The 15,104-nt window shown below is 46.2% G+C and overlaps 1 protein-coding gene across 7 annotated transcripts in view; it reads left to right on the plus strand.

Moving 5' to 3' along the window:
- Positions 1–2,794: 2,794 nt before the first annotated feature.
- Positions 2,795–15,104, plus strand: part of LOC147609101 (SH3 domain-containing protein 3-like) — a 102,662-nt gene continuing 90,352 nt past the window's right edge. For 5 of the 7 annotated variants that reach the window (XR_015264369.1, XR_015264370.1, XR_015264371.1 and 2 more), the window contains exons 1-5: positions 2,795–3,038; positions 3,121–3,243; positions 3,315–3,384; positions 3,464–3,612; positions 6,636–6,737. Coding sequence is in view for 4 of the 7 variants with exons in the window: in XM_086788558.1 (XP_086644684.1) it covers positions 2,979–3,038; positions 3,121–3,243; positions 3,315–3,384; positions 3,464–3,612; positions 6,636–6,737 (504 nt within the window). In the remaining 3 variants the exon portion in view is untranslated. Of the gene's footprint in view, positions 3,039–3,120; positions 3,244–3,314; positions 3,385–3,463; positions 3,613–3,736; positions 3,756–6,635; positions 6,738–15,104 lie in introns of those variants that run through there. The other 2 variants (XM_086788559.1, XM_086788560.1) reach the window with 2 other exon arrangements.

The raw sequence follows: 15,104 nt of genomic DNA on the forward strand, positions 1-15,104 counted from the left end.
AAACCATGTGCTATAGGGTGAATTACTCGGTGGTTATTACTTCTTCTTGAGTTAAATTTCACAGTGTTAGTTTGCAAAGAAATGTCACATGTTAGAGTTGATCACTTGTCTGGAATTTCCAATGGGGAGGGACCACCAAGGGTCAAGGGCGATCTTCTAGATGCATCCCTATTTCAAATAAGCTTAGTACTAAGGTGGAGTTATGAGATTGTTGAGTATTTAAGTAGTACGATCCAACATGAAATACACCATCAAAGCCTTCATCTCGACCTCAATAAAGCCAACAATCGATGTTACATCAACATAATTTTGTTTAAAGTGCCTTACTTAATGTTACAAGCCTCTCTAAAATATCAGCCCATGAAGTGAATAATATATATGAATTCAAACTTTGAAATCGTATTAAAAAGAGACTTTTTTTCTATTTTTGCAAACTCTAGCAATGCCTCAAAAGACTCACAAAACTTATGAACCATAATGTGTCCACTCAACCATCTTACCTTAGGGATTCTACTCATATATAGTACTACACACCAAACTCTTTCTCCAAACTCTCTACACATGGAGGTTTTTAGAGAGCTTTTAAAAAATATCGATGCAATAGAATTCATACGTGCATTTAAATTTTGTGCAATTTCACAATCTTTAACTACATCAGCCACACACAAGCTTACTCGATGTGCAACACAATGAATGTTAGTCATGAAAGGATTATCACTTTTCAAGCATGCAAACAAGCTATTATGGCATCCAATCATTGCTGATAGACCATCTAAACCAAAACAAATAATTTTTTGAATATCAAGACCAAAAGTGGACATAAACTTCATGGTTACATTGTATAAATTAGATGATGTTTCATTATTATCAATCTCTAATAATCCAACAAAAATTGTAACAGATTCATGATTTTAAAAGAATGATGCATAAATGATTAAGTGTTGCTTAAGTTGAATATCTATAGATTCACCCATCATGATGCTGAAAAATCGTGGTTCTTTTAATCTTTGAAGAAGTCCTTTCATAAGGACTCACTAATATATCTAACAAAGGTGATGCATGGCTTATCATTATGATACATATCTACTAGAGGTGAAGAGCAGCCACATAATGAGAGCAACTGCAAAGTTGATTCATACTTACTGAAAGCATGATCCTCCTTAGCCACATGGTATGTAGCAGCAAAAAGATTTGATGTGGCAAGAACAACTTTATGCTTGAAACTACTTAATATTCACCTTACTTATACTAGATGAATAGGCAAACTTACGAGTATGAGATCTTGCATGATTAGAAAGGCTGCTTAATTGAATATTTTCAACCTATTTTACCAAAAGCACTCTTTTCTTTGTCAAAATAAGTCCAATCATAAATCCTTACCCACCCTTTATCCTAATCATGCTGTGCTTTTTTCCTACACACAACCTCTTCTTTGGAACATCCCTTATCTACTTCTTCGGACTCATCATCCACAAATTCAACTATTTCATCGTGAATTATAGTTTAACACATGTTTTAAACTTCCCTGTTTCTTTTGTTTGAACCCGTTGGAGTTTCCATTCTTGTGCACAAAGGACATTCTACTACCTGCGTTCACAAATAATCCACTAACTTTAGAATGTTGCATATACTAGAATAAAAGTCATTCTATTGCCACCCACGCCCTAGCCTCACACAGGTGACATGAAAAAGGTTACAAAATGCAAAGTGTCACACTATTGTGTCATCCAACTTCACATATATATGCAGTGGGGAAAGTCCCCAGCCTATCCTCTTTTAAGTTTTGCTCATCTCATTCAACTTCACACATATATGAAGCTACGGGGAGCATCCAACCTACCCTCTTCTATGCTCTGCTCATCTCATCACCATTAAAAATAAACGATAGGTGTAATGTATACAGGCAATGACATACCCATTTATCTTCTACGCTCTGTGGGGAAGGACTGTCTAGCCTATGCTCCAACCTATCTTCTTTTAGGCTTTGTTAATCTCATCACGATTAAAAATTAATGATAGGTGTAATATGTACAGGCAATGACACGCACTAACAAGTACCCATTTATCTTTTGCTACCCATGACGACGAGGGGAAGGGAGGGAGAGGTTAGGGCTGAGGTTTATAACAAGTTCATCAATGGAGTCACGTACCTTTGTTCTTGGTCGGCCTTTCAAAGTGGGTGGAATAATATGATATAAACGTTCTCTCATTGATTACAATTGAAATAAGTGCATCGCAGTAAAACAACATTGAAAGGTGTCTGCTAATTATCGATTCAAATACAGTCGGTTGAGGGCTCTAATTTAATTTTGCCTAGATGGTTGGACCAGTGAGCACTGAGAGGTTAGAGCTAAGAGTACCTTATCTTGAAAAATATACATGTAAAAGAACGAAATCAGGTATTAATCCTTATTTTCAAGAACTTTAATAAAAATACTCTCTAAAAAATCCCTTAGCAAATTGATTGGTCCTTTTTTTTTTCCAAAAATCAACCTTGAAAAATACACTAGTGAGTGAGGTCGGACCGCTGTGTTTTGGAGAGAACTTGCAAGCTCTATAACTCATAAGTATATGCAATGGAGTCATGGACCTGTAAATTTATTTTTGTCAATTTCTGTTAGAAGAGGAGAGATGGTCTTTGTTTTGTGAACTCTTAAATAAAGTGAAGTGTGAAAATTAGAGGACTGTAGTGAGATAATTTTTGTTGTAAATAACTTAAAAGTGTACCTGATATATATATATATATATATATATATATATATATATATATACTATTGGTCCCAAAAACATGATGAATAAACAGTGTCGTTGGGAGCATGGTCCGTTTGTGTTGGTCGTTCAAGACATTTCAGGGCGCTGCCTGAAATGCACTGCACAAGCCAAGTCTTAAATTGCAGATAGTTTGCATCTCACACAGATGGGCCTATGATCGACCCTATCTCAGTGCAGCTACTGTTGCGATCCCTATCTACACACATATGGATGCCTTTCGGAAGCACGCGAGCAGGTTTCGCGATCAAGTCGCTAAACAGCAACAGGTCTTTGCTTGGTCACTTAACAAGTTAACAAAGCAAACACAGAGTGGACGGGATCTCTCATCTTCCTCTTCGACCTGTGCAGGCAGTTGTGCGGCAGTTCTCCTCTCATGGCTATGGCGGTAGCGACATCATCGTCACTGACGAGGCAGAGCTGCAACGGCACCAGCAGTTGGAGAAGCTTTACAACTCTACCAAAATTGGCAAGGTTTGCACTCTCTGCGTAACCGTTCTTTCTTGTTTCAGGGTTCTGCCATAGCCCTAACAGAAGGATGGCAGCATTACCAAAGGGACATCGTGAAAGGAGTGGAAGGTGCGATAAACACTGGAACACGACAGGTCGAAGTTGGTGAGCAACCAACAGAAGCTCGTTTTGAATTTGGACGGAAATCAAAAACCTTGTTTCTAATGTTCAGCACTTCTGGCAGTGAACAAACTCTGTGAGGATGTCTGCAAGTATGCTTCAGAGAGCCTCGGTGCACGTGGAGTGCTTGGAAAATCCCTTTTTCATTATGGTACACACCGTGCACGATTGGAGAGGGAGAGAGAGATTCTCTTCAATTCCCTTAGCACTCAGGTGATACACTTCTCCAGCTATTGAGTATGTGTATTTTTGTGTAGTTTTTTGGCATGGAACAATGTACTATTGGATGCCAATGACATATTCACTGTGGATGATCGAATTGAATTCTCTCTCTCAGAGTTCTGAGAATGTTTCCGGTACCAACTTGGACTATCCTAGCTTGGCTGTGTGAGTAGTGATCGTTGACTGACATAAGCAATGATGTCATTTAGATGTGCCTCCATAGGCTATGAAAGCATTGTACTTGGTAAAGATTTTACATCAACCAAAGCTTTCATTGTACGTGCAAATCTTGTTTGTCTCTAGCATTGTTATTCTCTCTCTAGCTCTCTCTCTCTTCGAGTGTAACATGCGGAAGTTTCGGGGGAGAACAGTAACTTCAATGCTCAGAAATCAGCACACTTTTCACGATGAAAATAACGCACAAAACTGAATATAGATGTGCAGAAAATAGAGAAAGAGAGAGGGAGAAGAGGACACAGTATTGGGTCCCGAATACCCTCTGTAGGGCCCCCTCCACGGATGGTGTATTTGCTTTTATTAGAATGATGCAAATCTGAGAATAAAAGACTGAACCTGAACCTTCTTGGCTGAGGAGAATCCTCTGCCCTTGACCTTCAATCCTTCACCCTTTGCGTTAGCTTCTCCTTGGCTGTCCTGGCCCTTGAGTTAGCTCAAACACTTTGTGAATTATGAGATGAATAAACTGATTTTATGCCTTGGGTATTTATACCCCCAACAGATGCTGGTCAGCTGGTTATTTTTCTCTCCACGACTTGTTTTATTAGCATTAAATGCTGATATTAATGCGTGTTCATGCTGCCTTTAATTGCTGGCTAGGCTGCCCATTGAATGGACTGCTAGGCAGTCCTGCGCAGCCTGTGTGGGCTGCTCTGCCAGGTTGGTTGGCTGCCCATGGCTAGCCCACAGTCCGCCGGCCAAGCCTTGAGGCTGGCCAACTGGGCTGCCCAGGTCTGCAATGCTGGCCGACTAGGCTGCCCAACCCCTCCTTGGGCTGGTGGGCAAGTCCTGGGGCCTGCCTGGCCCCCTTGGGGTGGCCCATAGCCTTCCCTGTGCCCAGACCTGATGCATACCTACATCTACACAGTCGTTTGACATCTGGTCGCATACCAAACATACAGAACAACTGACAGCATTCCAGAGGGAGACTCACAGCGCGGACTGGCACTGTTTCATGTGTAGGACAATGCACACCTGACCTTGGACGCATGTGCAGGACAATGCACACTTGTCCTCGGACGAATGGAGTGGAACCCTGGCTGACTCGTCCTGGACTCGGCTCACATGGGACCAGTTTTCTACCCTTGGTCCTACACTTTCTTGTTGAGATATGTCTACGTGGCATCCAAGTGTGGGATGCACGTGACATCGAGATGGAGTACCGTCCTCCTTAGCCTGTTGGACTATTAACCCTAACCCTAACCCTAACCCTTGCAGGCATGTGACCAACACTTATGTCTGTTTGCAGGGGGTAAGCATAGAAACATTTTTTTATTTTACCATGATTATTATGCACTAACCTTTGGTTTTCTATGTATCTAAGGTTAAATCACGAAAGCATGAAAACAAATGATTTGATAAAAGCTTGGGAGAAAAATGATATAATAAAAGCAACCAGCTATCTTAAAAGCTGATTGATTTCCCAATCGGCCCATCAACTCACTGGCACGCTTTTTGAGAAAGAGAACAGCCATCTACTGTACTTGTGCACACATCACAAGGCTGTGTACGGAAGACCCTAGTGACCGTAAGGGCATCATCAAGGGCTCACGCTGATTATATGGCTGTTTGGGCAGGATTGAAACTGTATGGAGTGATATAATTGTATGGACCAGTACGGATTTCCGTACAGTCTGTATGGCAGCAATACAGAGGACAAACAGGGCGCTTGGATCGAGATCATATTTTGGCTGTTCAGGGAGCTGTACTCTTAATACGCCAGCTGTGGAACGCTTGCATGGGCTAAGGCGACTTGGAGAGGAGTTTGTAGGTGGGGAGAGCAGGCTGACATTGATTGGTACGAATTTGGGTGGAAACCAACCTGTTGTGGTGGTGTTTGGGCTGATTTGGTGAGATATGGGTGTGTTTGGGCCCTGCGAATTTGGATTTACACGGACCTATTTAGTATTTGGGCATTGGATTACGTTATCGGATCATGGTGTGCCAGGTAGATGCGGGACTGTTTGGGTGGATTGATCGTTTATCGAAGAGAGCTCACTGCATGGGTGCGGGCTGATTAGGATTCACCATGTACCCACAATGCTAGCAACTTTGGTGTGGTCTAGCTGTAGCACAGCTATGTGGGATACGTTTTGGATTCCAAGTAACCGATTCGCTATCAGGCTTTGCCATAGATTCCCAAGGATTGAGTTCAAATGCAATAGCTGGTACACTTTCTTTGTTGCCCTTGAGGGTTAAATAGTAGTAACTACTACAGTTTTGGCAGCCAGCTTGACATATTCAGTTGTTATTGGAGACCATCTAACAGGAAGCTAGCAAGATCAGAAAATGTTTTGGGTCAAATGTATGCCCAAATCTGTGTTTTTAATGAAGATTGCAAAACACCATAGAAGATTCTTCTTTTATTATTAAGGAAGCCAGTAGTGGGCCCGAGGATAACGAGTTGGTGTAGTAAGTAAAAATTTCAAGTGAGTAAGCCCTACTTTTGCCTTGAAAAGTCCCCATGTTAGATGAGATTCAAGCCAATGAGGTGATAGCTCAAGTGGTAGAGATGTTTGTCTAGGACCAGGAGGTCCTGGGTTCAAAACCCCACATGGTGCTTCCTTGGCGGCATCGCCTATGGGCGGTGAAAAATGATAAGTATGGGAGGATCTTGGGCCTAAGGCCAGTCGGAAAAAAAGAGATGAGATTCATAGTGCTTCCTTCATGTGCTGCTTTGGAAAAGACCCATCTTGCATGGTTTTAGTGCTTTTTATTGTTGAATGTTTCATTTCTCAGCTGCTCATTCAAAGCTTGATAGTTTAAGTCTTTTTCAGGTTGTGGAACCGTTGAAGGCAATGGTCAATGGAGCCCCATTGGAAGATGCTCGCCATCTGGCCCAACGATATGATCGGATGAGGCAAGATGCAGAAACACAGGTCATTAGGCTTCTTTTTCTGGATTTCATGAAGAAGTGTTTTAATCCTTGGTGTGCAGTTTCCAAAATATTGGGTTGTAGGCGATATGCTTATAGATGAAAAGCATAGGCTTGCGTGAATAAATAATATATTTCCTTATTCATAAATGTATCTGGCTTTTTCTATCAAATGCCTTTTTGTACAATGAAAATTGAGTCAATACTCAAAATTTGATGTCTTTTTTAAAAAACATGAAAGAAAAGGCTACTTTTTGTTTTTGGAAATTTAGTAAGGGGTTGTTGCTTTTGTGTTGTTAATCATTTCTGTTAGCTAAGTTAAATCATAATTTCCCCTTCCAACACATCCCATCCCCCCCCCCTCCCCCCCCTCTCCTTGTCCTATCTTTGTGATATGTAGGGTAGGTCTCTTTTATTTTTTTTGAGTTTGTATTTTAGGTTAGTGTTTCTTCTCAACCATCAAGTGTGAAGATATGAGATCGTCAAGAGGAAAGGGGTCTCTCTCTCTCTCTCTCTCTCTCTCTCTCTCTCTCTCTCTCACACGGGCAGAGATTACCAGACTTATCAGGCAGGACTTGACTCAGCTGGACACTAGGAGGACATGGATACAGCCGACACACGAGCTTGGTACGAAGATGGCTTTCTATAGAGATCATCTTCTCCGGCTCACGGAGGATGGGTTTGTGATTAGACCCAGCTACATGGATACTCATCTTTCTCATGGGGTACGGTGTGCTATTGGTCAGATGCGCACATCCTCACACCAGCTAGAGATTGAGACTAGCAGATTCAGAGGAGTACCAGCTGAGTCCAGGATTTGTCAGCTGTGCCAGATGGAGCTAGAGAGAGTTACATTACATATGTCACTGTCCAGTGTATTATGAGATACGAGGCCGTTTTCACTGCCTGTTGAGAGAGGGTTTCGGACCACTTTGTAGAGCCATGAGATACCAGGATCAGAGATGACTCGGATTATACTTGCTGGAGCTGTGTAGACATAGAGAGGGTCTCTTGAGAGGGAGGGGATCAGAGAGGAGAGACACCTACAGAGGCAGATTATAGACTTCTTTCGACCAGAGATTGAGCAGTCAGGCCAGCAGGCATTGCAGCTAGCCCCAGAGTATAGCCGCACCAGAGGTACACTGATTGATCGGGCTATAGAGCTGGGGCGGTCCAGGCGTCCCAAGATGAGAGGCCCATCTCGACACCGGCGGAGACTACAATAGAGGTTCAGGACCATACTAGCACGGCATGGGAGACGTCCAGTCAAAGTACTCACCATGGAGGACATTGAGGATATCCGCCATCGACCGATGAGAGACATCTTTGGATAGTGATGTATATGATGCTTACCTTTGTTGCTGGAGTTTTCCTCCCAGATGTTATCCATTAGGAGCTCCTAGTACCTTACTTTTCCTCATAGTTGTTTCAGTTTCAGTTAGTTGTTTAGTTGTTTTTAGCTTTTCTTACACAGACATTGTATCAGATCCACCAATTGTTGTAACCTTTTTGGTCTCATAGGTCATTTTGGCCTTCTGAAGACGTTAATATATCATTTCTCTCTCTCTCTCTCTCTCTCTCTCTCTCTCTCTCTCTCTCTCTTGGACGGGGGTTGAGTCGGATGAGCACTATCCAGTGCTCAGTCTACTATGAGATCAGAGGGAGATTTCTTTGTCTATGCCTTGAACTCTTCCTACTAGAGCTCAACCGACACAGAGAGTCACTACTCAGAGATCCTCGTCTCCAAAAGCCCTCCTCTCAGCTTACCATCACCAATTTTTTCCATTCTAGAGGGGTGGATAGGGAGGCACCAGAGCCCACCACATTGGATATGGGAGCCTATACCACAGTGCCCCCTCAGAGCAGTAGGCCCATGGGAGTCACATCAAATTGGGCACGCACGCCCCAGAGAGCTAGAAGCCCATAATGTCTCTACTTCTTCAAGGCATGAATGCGTGCAAGCAACTCCTTCTCTCGTGTCGGATACATCATCTCTGTCGAGGCATGCTCTCAGATAGTGGAGCACCAAGATCCGGCCGTGGACGACCTTGTTGCCAGAGAGTGGCGGACGGTTGGCCCATGCCTAGGCCGTCAGCCGACTACCAGAGCTTAGCGTCGCCGTTGCGTGCGCCAGGTTGGCAAAGTATAGGAGGATTCGGTTCTGTTAGAGAACCGTTTTGAGCATTACCTCAGCACCCACCCGTCGGGGATGAGCCGCAGAGACGGTCCCTCCTGCCCCTCTGGTTTTGCGGCCGCTTTCCCGCCGAGATTCCTCCTCCAGTTCTCAAATTCTAGTGAGGTTAGCTAGCCCCACCGATTTCCCAACGAGGCCCCCTCGGCAGCCTCCCCCTTCGACGGATCACCCCAGCCGCTCCCTTCTTCTTCCTCTCTGCCTCCCCCATCCTCGCCTTTGACTTTTCTCGCAGCGGTCTGCTCTGCCCCGTCCTCTTCCTTTGATCCAGCACCCTCCCTCCCTCCGCCCTCCAGCGGAGACTGACCCGGAGCAGAGGCAACCGGCGAGTTCCGTTCGCCGCTTGATCCATAGATTCTCGAGGCCGCTAGAGATGACCATGGCCGCATCCCCGGTGAGGACTCTCTTACCAGAGTCCCTTGGTGGGCCCCCAAGATCTTGGGGCTTCAAGTGGATTACAGTTTCTTTCGTTGCCTTCCGGTGGAAGGGACAGATCTTTTTGAGGAGACAGTAGCGCCCATTCGGCTATGTGTGGTGTTCCATCATTCCAGACCTTCTACCCAGAGAGTGGTGCGATGATCGTCTCTTTTCCTTTGAGTGCGGCCCCGGAGACGAAGTGGGACTCGGAGTTAGTGGTTGCCGCCATTTAGGGGTAGGCAGTCGAGCTTTCACATCATCTCCACGATCTTTGCATCACTGATGTGCTCACCCACCTCTGGCCCTTGGCTAGAATGGAGCTGGGAGGCTCAGGCCATAGGGACCAGGACGGGGAGGTGGTAGCCTCTAGCCTGGAGGTGCTGCTTTTTGTGTTCCTGCATATCTGAGTCATAGTATCCCTCCCCCCCTCTTACAGATACCTCCATTGTGATCAATGGAGTTCGGAGTATGCCTACTGTCATGCTCAGACAGAGTGGCGCCACATGGAGGATAGGATATGCGCCCACTTGGCGCGCCTTCGCCCCAAGATTGAAAGTGATTACTCCCCATCTAAACCCACGCCCAAGACTCTTCGAGTGGAGGGTACTTCCGACAGTTCCGCTTCCCACAGAGATTGATATGCGGATTGCCTCATGGATCATTCAGGGTTTAGGGGGGCCTCAATGCTTTCAGAGGTGAGGCGTCCTCAAAGGCGAGCTTCACAGAGCTACAGTTAGGGGATCCATCGACATTCTTTTCCTCCAGGAGAACCACCTCTATGAGGGGCACTCCTGCCGCTGTAGGAAGATTTTACCAGGGAGGAGCCACACTTTTTGGTCTCCCTCTTTTGGTCCCTCGAGGACGTAGGGAGGAGTTTGTATTTCTGTCAGTGAGGAGCTCTTACTGGCAGTGTGACAGGCTCAGGTGTCATAGTCCCTGGGCGAGCACAATGGGTTACCGTTATGATTGGAGAGGATTGTGTGGGCTTCCTCAATGTCTATGCCCTGAACGCCACAGCAGGCAGAGCCACATTTGGGAGCATAGTTCGTCAGGCCCTTCCTCGGGCTGACTTTTGGTGCATGAGCGGAGACTTTAACATGATAGAGGCAGCAGAGGACAACTCGAAGGAGGCACGGCCATAGTTACAGGCACAGAGCACTTTGCATGGGAGGAGTTGATCGTGGCACTCAAGGGTATTGATTGCTTTTCCTAGGGGCAAATGCCCGGGGGTGGATGGGCTTCCAGTTTCTTTTCTTCTCCGCCATTGGGACCTCATGGAAGGTGGCCTTCGTGCTGCCTTCAATGAGATTGCCCACAGGTGCCATGCCAGAGAGGCTTTCAGAGGGTCAGATTGGAGATTTGGCAGTGGAGACCCATCACCCTTCTTGGGACGGCCTACAAGATCTTGGCAAAAGCCATCAGCCTTTCCTCTCTGACTTGATCCATGACCCTCAAACAGGTTTTGTTCAGGATCGGAGCATTTTGGACAACATCTTCACCTTTTTGGAGGCGATTGCTTCGGCCAGGATGCGGCAGCAAGACCTCATTGTGCTACTCCTTGACTTTGAGAAAGCTTATGATAGGGTGGATTGGAGCTTTCTGGAGGGCACTATGAGCCAGATTGGATTTCGTGTGGAGTGGATCCATGGGGTTTCAAGACTTTACTCAGCCTCTCACAGCCAGGTTCTTATTTAGGGAGCCCGTGGTGACAGATTCCCCCTTTCCTGCTCGGTCCGGCAAGGCTGCCCTCTGGCAGCAGTTTCCTTGCAGCCCAAGAGACAGGGCTATGGGGATTGAGACTCCCCCTCTGTTCACAGAAGGAGCTGTTGGACTCGGAGTTTGCAGATGACACAGCTTCTTTTCTTTCTGGAGATGTTGGGAATCTCCAGAGATTCGTTGAGGCGATTGAGATCTTCTGTCGTGCATCAGTAGCACAGATCAATTGGCACAAGTCGTGTGGTTTTTGGGTAGGCTGTGCACTCGCCCCGACTTGGCGCCCAGTTGAGGCTTTCCAGTGGATCCCGAGGGGCACTCCAATTCGCTATCTCGGATGCCAAGTGGGCATAGACAGCTCTCCGGAGCAGCAGCTGGCCCCTCTTCTTCTGAGCATTCGGAAGAAGCTTTTGTACTGGAGTTTTGCGAGGCTCTCCCTAGCTGGGAGAGTGGTGGTGGCGAACCAAGTCCTTCTTGCCACCATGTGGCACATCACTTCTTGCTGGGCCTTATCTCGAGCATGTATTGGCCAGGTTTAGCGTTTGATCCGGAACTTCTTATGGACTGGCAACGATGGGAGGCCTGCGAGGGCCAAGGTAGCATGGAGAGTGATCATTCAGCCACGACGTAGAGGGGGGCTTGGCATCATTGACCTTGCTATTCAGAGCCGCGCCCTACTGGCAAGCTGATTGTTAGAGGACTCCTTCCTAGTGGCGAGCCGTGGTCCTCATGGCCCGGATTTCAGCCCACATCCCGAGCCTAGAGGGCCCTTGGCTGCAGAGTACCAGATGGATCTTCACAGAGATATGGGCCTGTGGATTCAGCCCAGCTTTGGAGGATAGATTTGTAGCCAGTTTACTTTGAGCTTGGGATTATCTCAGGCCGGCCCTTAGGCAGCTAGGTCCGGTAGCTCTAGAGGAGCGTTTGAGACAGCCATTGGTATGGAACCCCCTGATCCGTTTACCCAGTGGACATATGTTGTGGGCCACAGACCACATGTATTATGGGGTGTGTTGAGCATGGGACTTGCCAGGTCCCTTGGAGATTGGCTTGCACACAAGCAATTACCTCCAGAGCTTCAAGATAGAGGCTTGATTGGGATCCAGGGTAGAGACAGGTTTAGCATCGACATCAACTCTGCCATCCCTCGAAAGTGGCTGGCCCCTACCCTAGAATCTGTTCACATGGCAGATTAGAGAGATCCAAGCCCCCCTTGGAGGATTTCAGTGGATGCACCTTATAGAGGGTGAGGGTGATTGGATTTCACGCACGGAAGTGGCACATCGACCCCCCACCTGACAAGGTGGCCAAGGAGAGATTGTGGCGGCTAAGGATATGGGCGAGCCGTCCTCTCACGCGCCTCTAGTGGGGCCCGAGAGAGTGGACTTTGCATGACCCTGTTGATCGGGAGGAGACATTGGATGCCCCCTTCTTTGCATATGTAGCGCGGCTAGGCCACATGATTCAGATGCCAGAGATTGATGGCACCCCGTCAATAGCAGTACATTGGCAGTCAGAGGGCCTCTCACAGCATTTCCTCTCAGATTTTTGGTAGAGGCTCCGGGATAGTTTTCGGCCTAGAAAGATCACCCTCTTTCTTTGGCCAATGGCACCCAGGAGCTTGGCAGTTGGCTCTTGGTTGGCAGGTGGAGGTCGACAACAGCTTGCTTGAGGTGCGGCCACCTTCAGGAGTCTTAGTAACATTGTCTTTGGAAGGTTCAGCAGGTCTGGCTGCGGATTCTCCGCATATATACGATGGACAGGGCCTCGACTCGGACCATTACATGGGGCACTGTCGCTTGGGCCACAGAGGCTGCGGTGGTCAGGGCTTATGAGGAGGATGGTGGGGGGCCAGCCTTACAGGTCTTTCACCTCCTCATTTCAGCAGTACGAGTCACATGACCACTGGCAACTGGGCTCATTCTAGAGATGGGAGATTTGCAGTAGCATTGCAGGCCTGGCACATATGGCGAGCTAGATGCAGTGAAGCAATCAAGGGTACCCACACTCCTTATGCTGAGTCCATCGGGAGCATTTGGCTCGACATCATCCATACCCTCCATGGTCATTGGGAGAAGTTGTAGGGTGGCTCTGACTGCATGCGGAAGTGGCGGGAAGCTTTCTTGAGGCTCTGGCAGCCTGGTCCTTTTCTCACTGATAGAGGTGGTGACCCCACTTGGTATTACAGACCACCTGTGTGGTTGTTCCCTCCCCATCCCCCCCGAATGAGATAGCCTTCTCCTCATAGAGCAGCCAGCCGGAGGAGAAGTGTCTCTTTCCCTTCTTTTGATTATTTGATCCCCGCCTTGCACATGAGGCGAGTTTGTATCTAGCCCTTGGTGGTTGTACTTAGCCCTTTGTGGTTGTTTTTCATTAACTAATAGAAGGATGTTTTTCACGGAAAAAAAAGAAAATGCCAGTTTAGGGGGGGAGGGGGGGGGGACGAGTCCATCTTCTAGTCCCTAATGTTGTGCAAATGTGTCATGATGGAAAGAAGCAAATCTTCTGATGTATATTTATGAAATGACGTTGCGATGCTTATGTTGAATTCAATGGTTAATTACAGTGTTTAAGTGCAAATACTCTTGGTTTACGCTTCTTGTTTGCTACAGTGGTATCAGAGCCATGTTTCCTTACTCTTCCAAAGAGAAGGACGACTCCTGGACACCAAGAAGCTTGCAGTGTATTTGTTGGTCAGCATGACAGAAAGGATTAGTGAACACTTGCATGCCTCTGTTCATGGGAAAGGCACAGCTGATGTTCATGCCTTTGGAAGTGACGTATAGACTGAGAAGCTCCGTCGAGAGCTTGATAAGGTTAAGGTTGTTTTGAACCTACTACCTGTGGTTCAACAGGCCTTAGAGGATCAACATAAGAGTTTGCAAGATAAAAGGGATTTTGAGTTTATCGCTGCCCAGATGGGACATGCTAATCCCAAGGTTCTTGCACGCTCTTATTTGCATATGCGAGGTGTTGAAAACCGTAATAAGGGCAAGAGTGTGATGCATGAGCCATCTAGACTCGTCTCCCATCATGGAGAATCTCAACACGTTACTTCCCATATACACAAGGATCGAGGCTCACATAGAGAGAGCCATTCTTGGCATGCGGAAAGGAAAAGAGAGAGATCTTTTGCTAAAGGACCTTTTTTTAAACTTGTTTTGTCTAAAAGGCTTCATACTTTCAAGGCAGGTGATAAGGATGTGAAATGTGACACCTACAATGGGAAGAGAGACATTAGAAAGGCACTTGCATTTGTCCGACAGTTTGAGGTTGCTTTTACTGATGGTGACTTTACAGAGAAGTCTATGCTTCATGTAACATGCAGCGGAAATATGCGTAATGAAGGATCCTGTCACACAAAGTCTCACACCGCCTTCTTTATCCCGAGTTTCGCGAATCTTTAGCAATCCACTTTTAGTACTTCAAACTTTAAGAGATTAGAGAGAGAGAGAGATCTGTACACCTTATTGGGTCCCAAATCACCCACTGAAGGGCCCCTTGCTATTGCTAGGAGTATTTGCTTTATTATCTTTGAAGAGAATGACTGAGGGACTAACTTTGGACTGTAGATAAGCCAAATGCAAGATCTTTGAAAGACCAAGAGTCGGGTTGAACTGTACACGGCTGTAGAAGCACCAATGATGACCAATCTCAAGCCTGTGCACTCTTCCAATGGAATGTAGGAAGGCTGCAAATCTGAGGTTGAGGCTGTGTGTATATGCTGAAAATGAATGAATGAATGCGTTTTACCTTCACTGGTAGGGCTGTAGCAAAATGATGATATTTATGAATGCTGAAAACTGTAGGTATGCTGAAAACGCAAGGTACTGATGTGCTTCTACGGGCTGAACGTTGTTGATGCTGCGTTTTGATGGTGAAGGACTGAATGCTTCATGCGTTGATGCTTCTTGATACTGATGTACTTCTATGGGCTGAACGTTGTTGATGCTGCGTTTTGATGGTGAAGGACTGAATGATTCATGCGTTGATGCTCCTTGTGCTGAAGGGAAATGCTTGACTCCAATGATTATGATATGGAATAAATGA

Source organism: Cibotium barometz, chromosome 52 (assembly GCF_041138505.1).
Source record: "Cibotium barometz isolate CiBa-2024 chromosome 52, ASM4113850v1, whole genome shotgun sequence".
Classification (NCBI taxonomy): domain Eukaryota; kingdom Viridiplantae; phylum Streptophyta; class Polypodiopsida; order Cyatheales; family Cibotiaceae; genus Cibotium; species Cibotium barometz.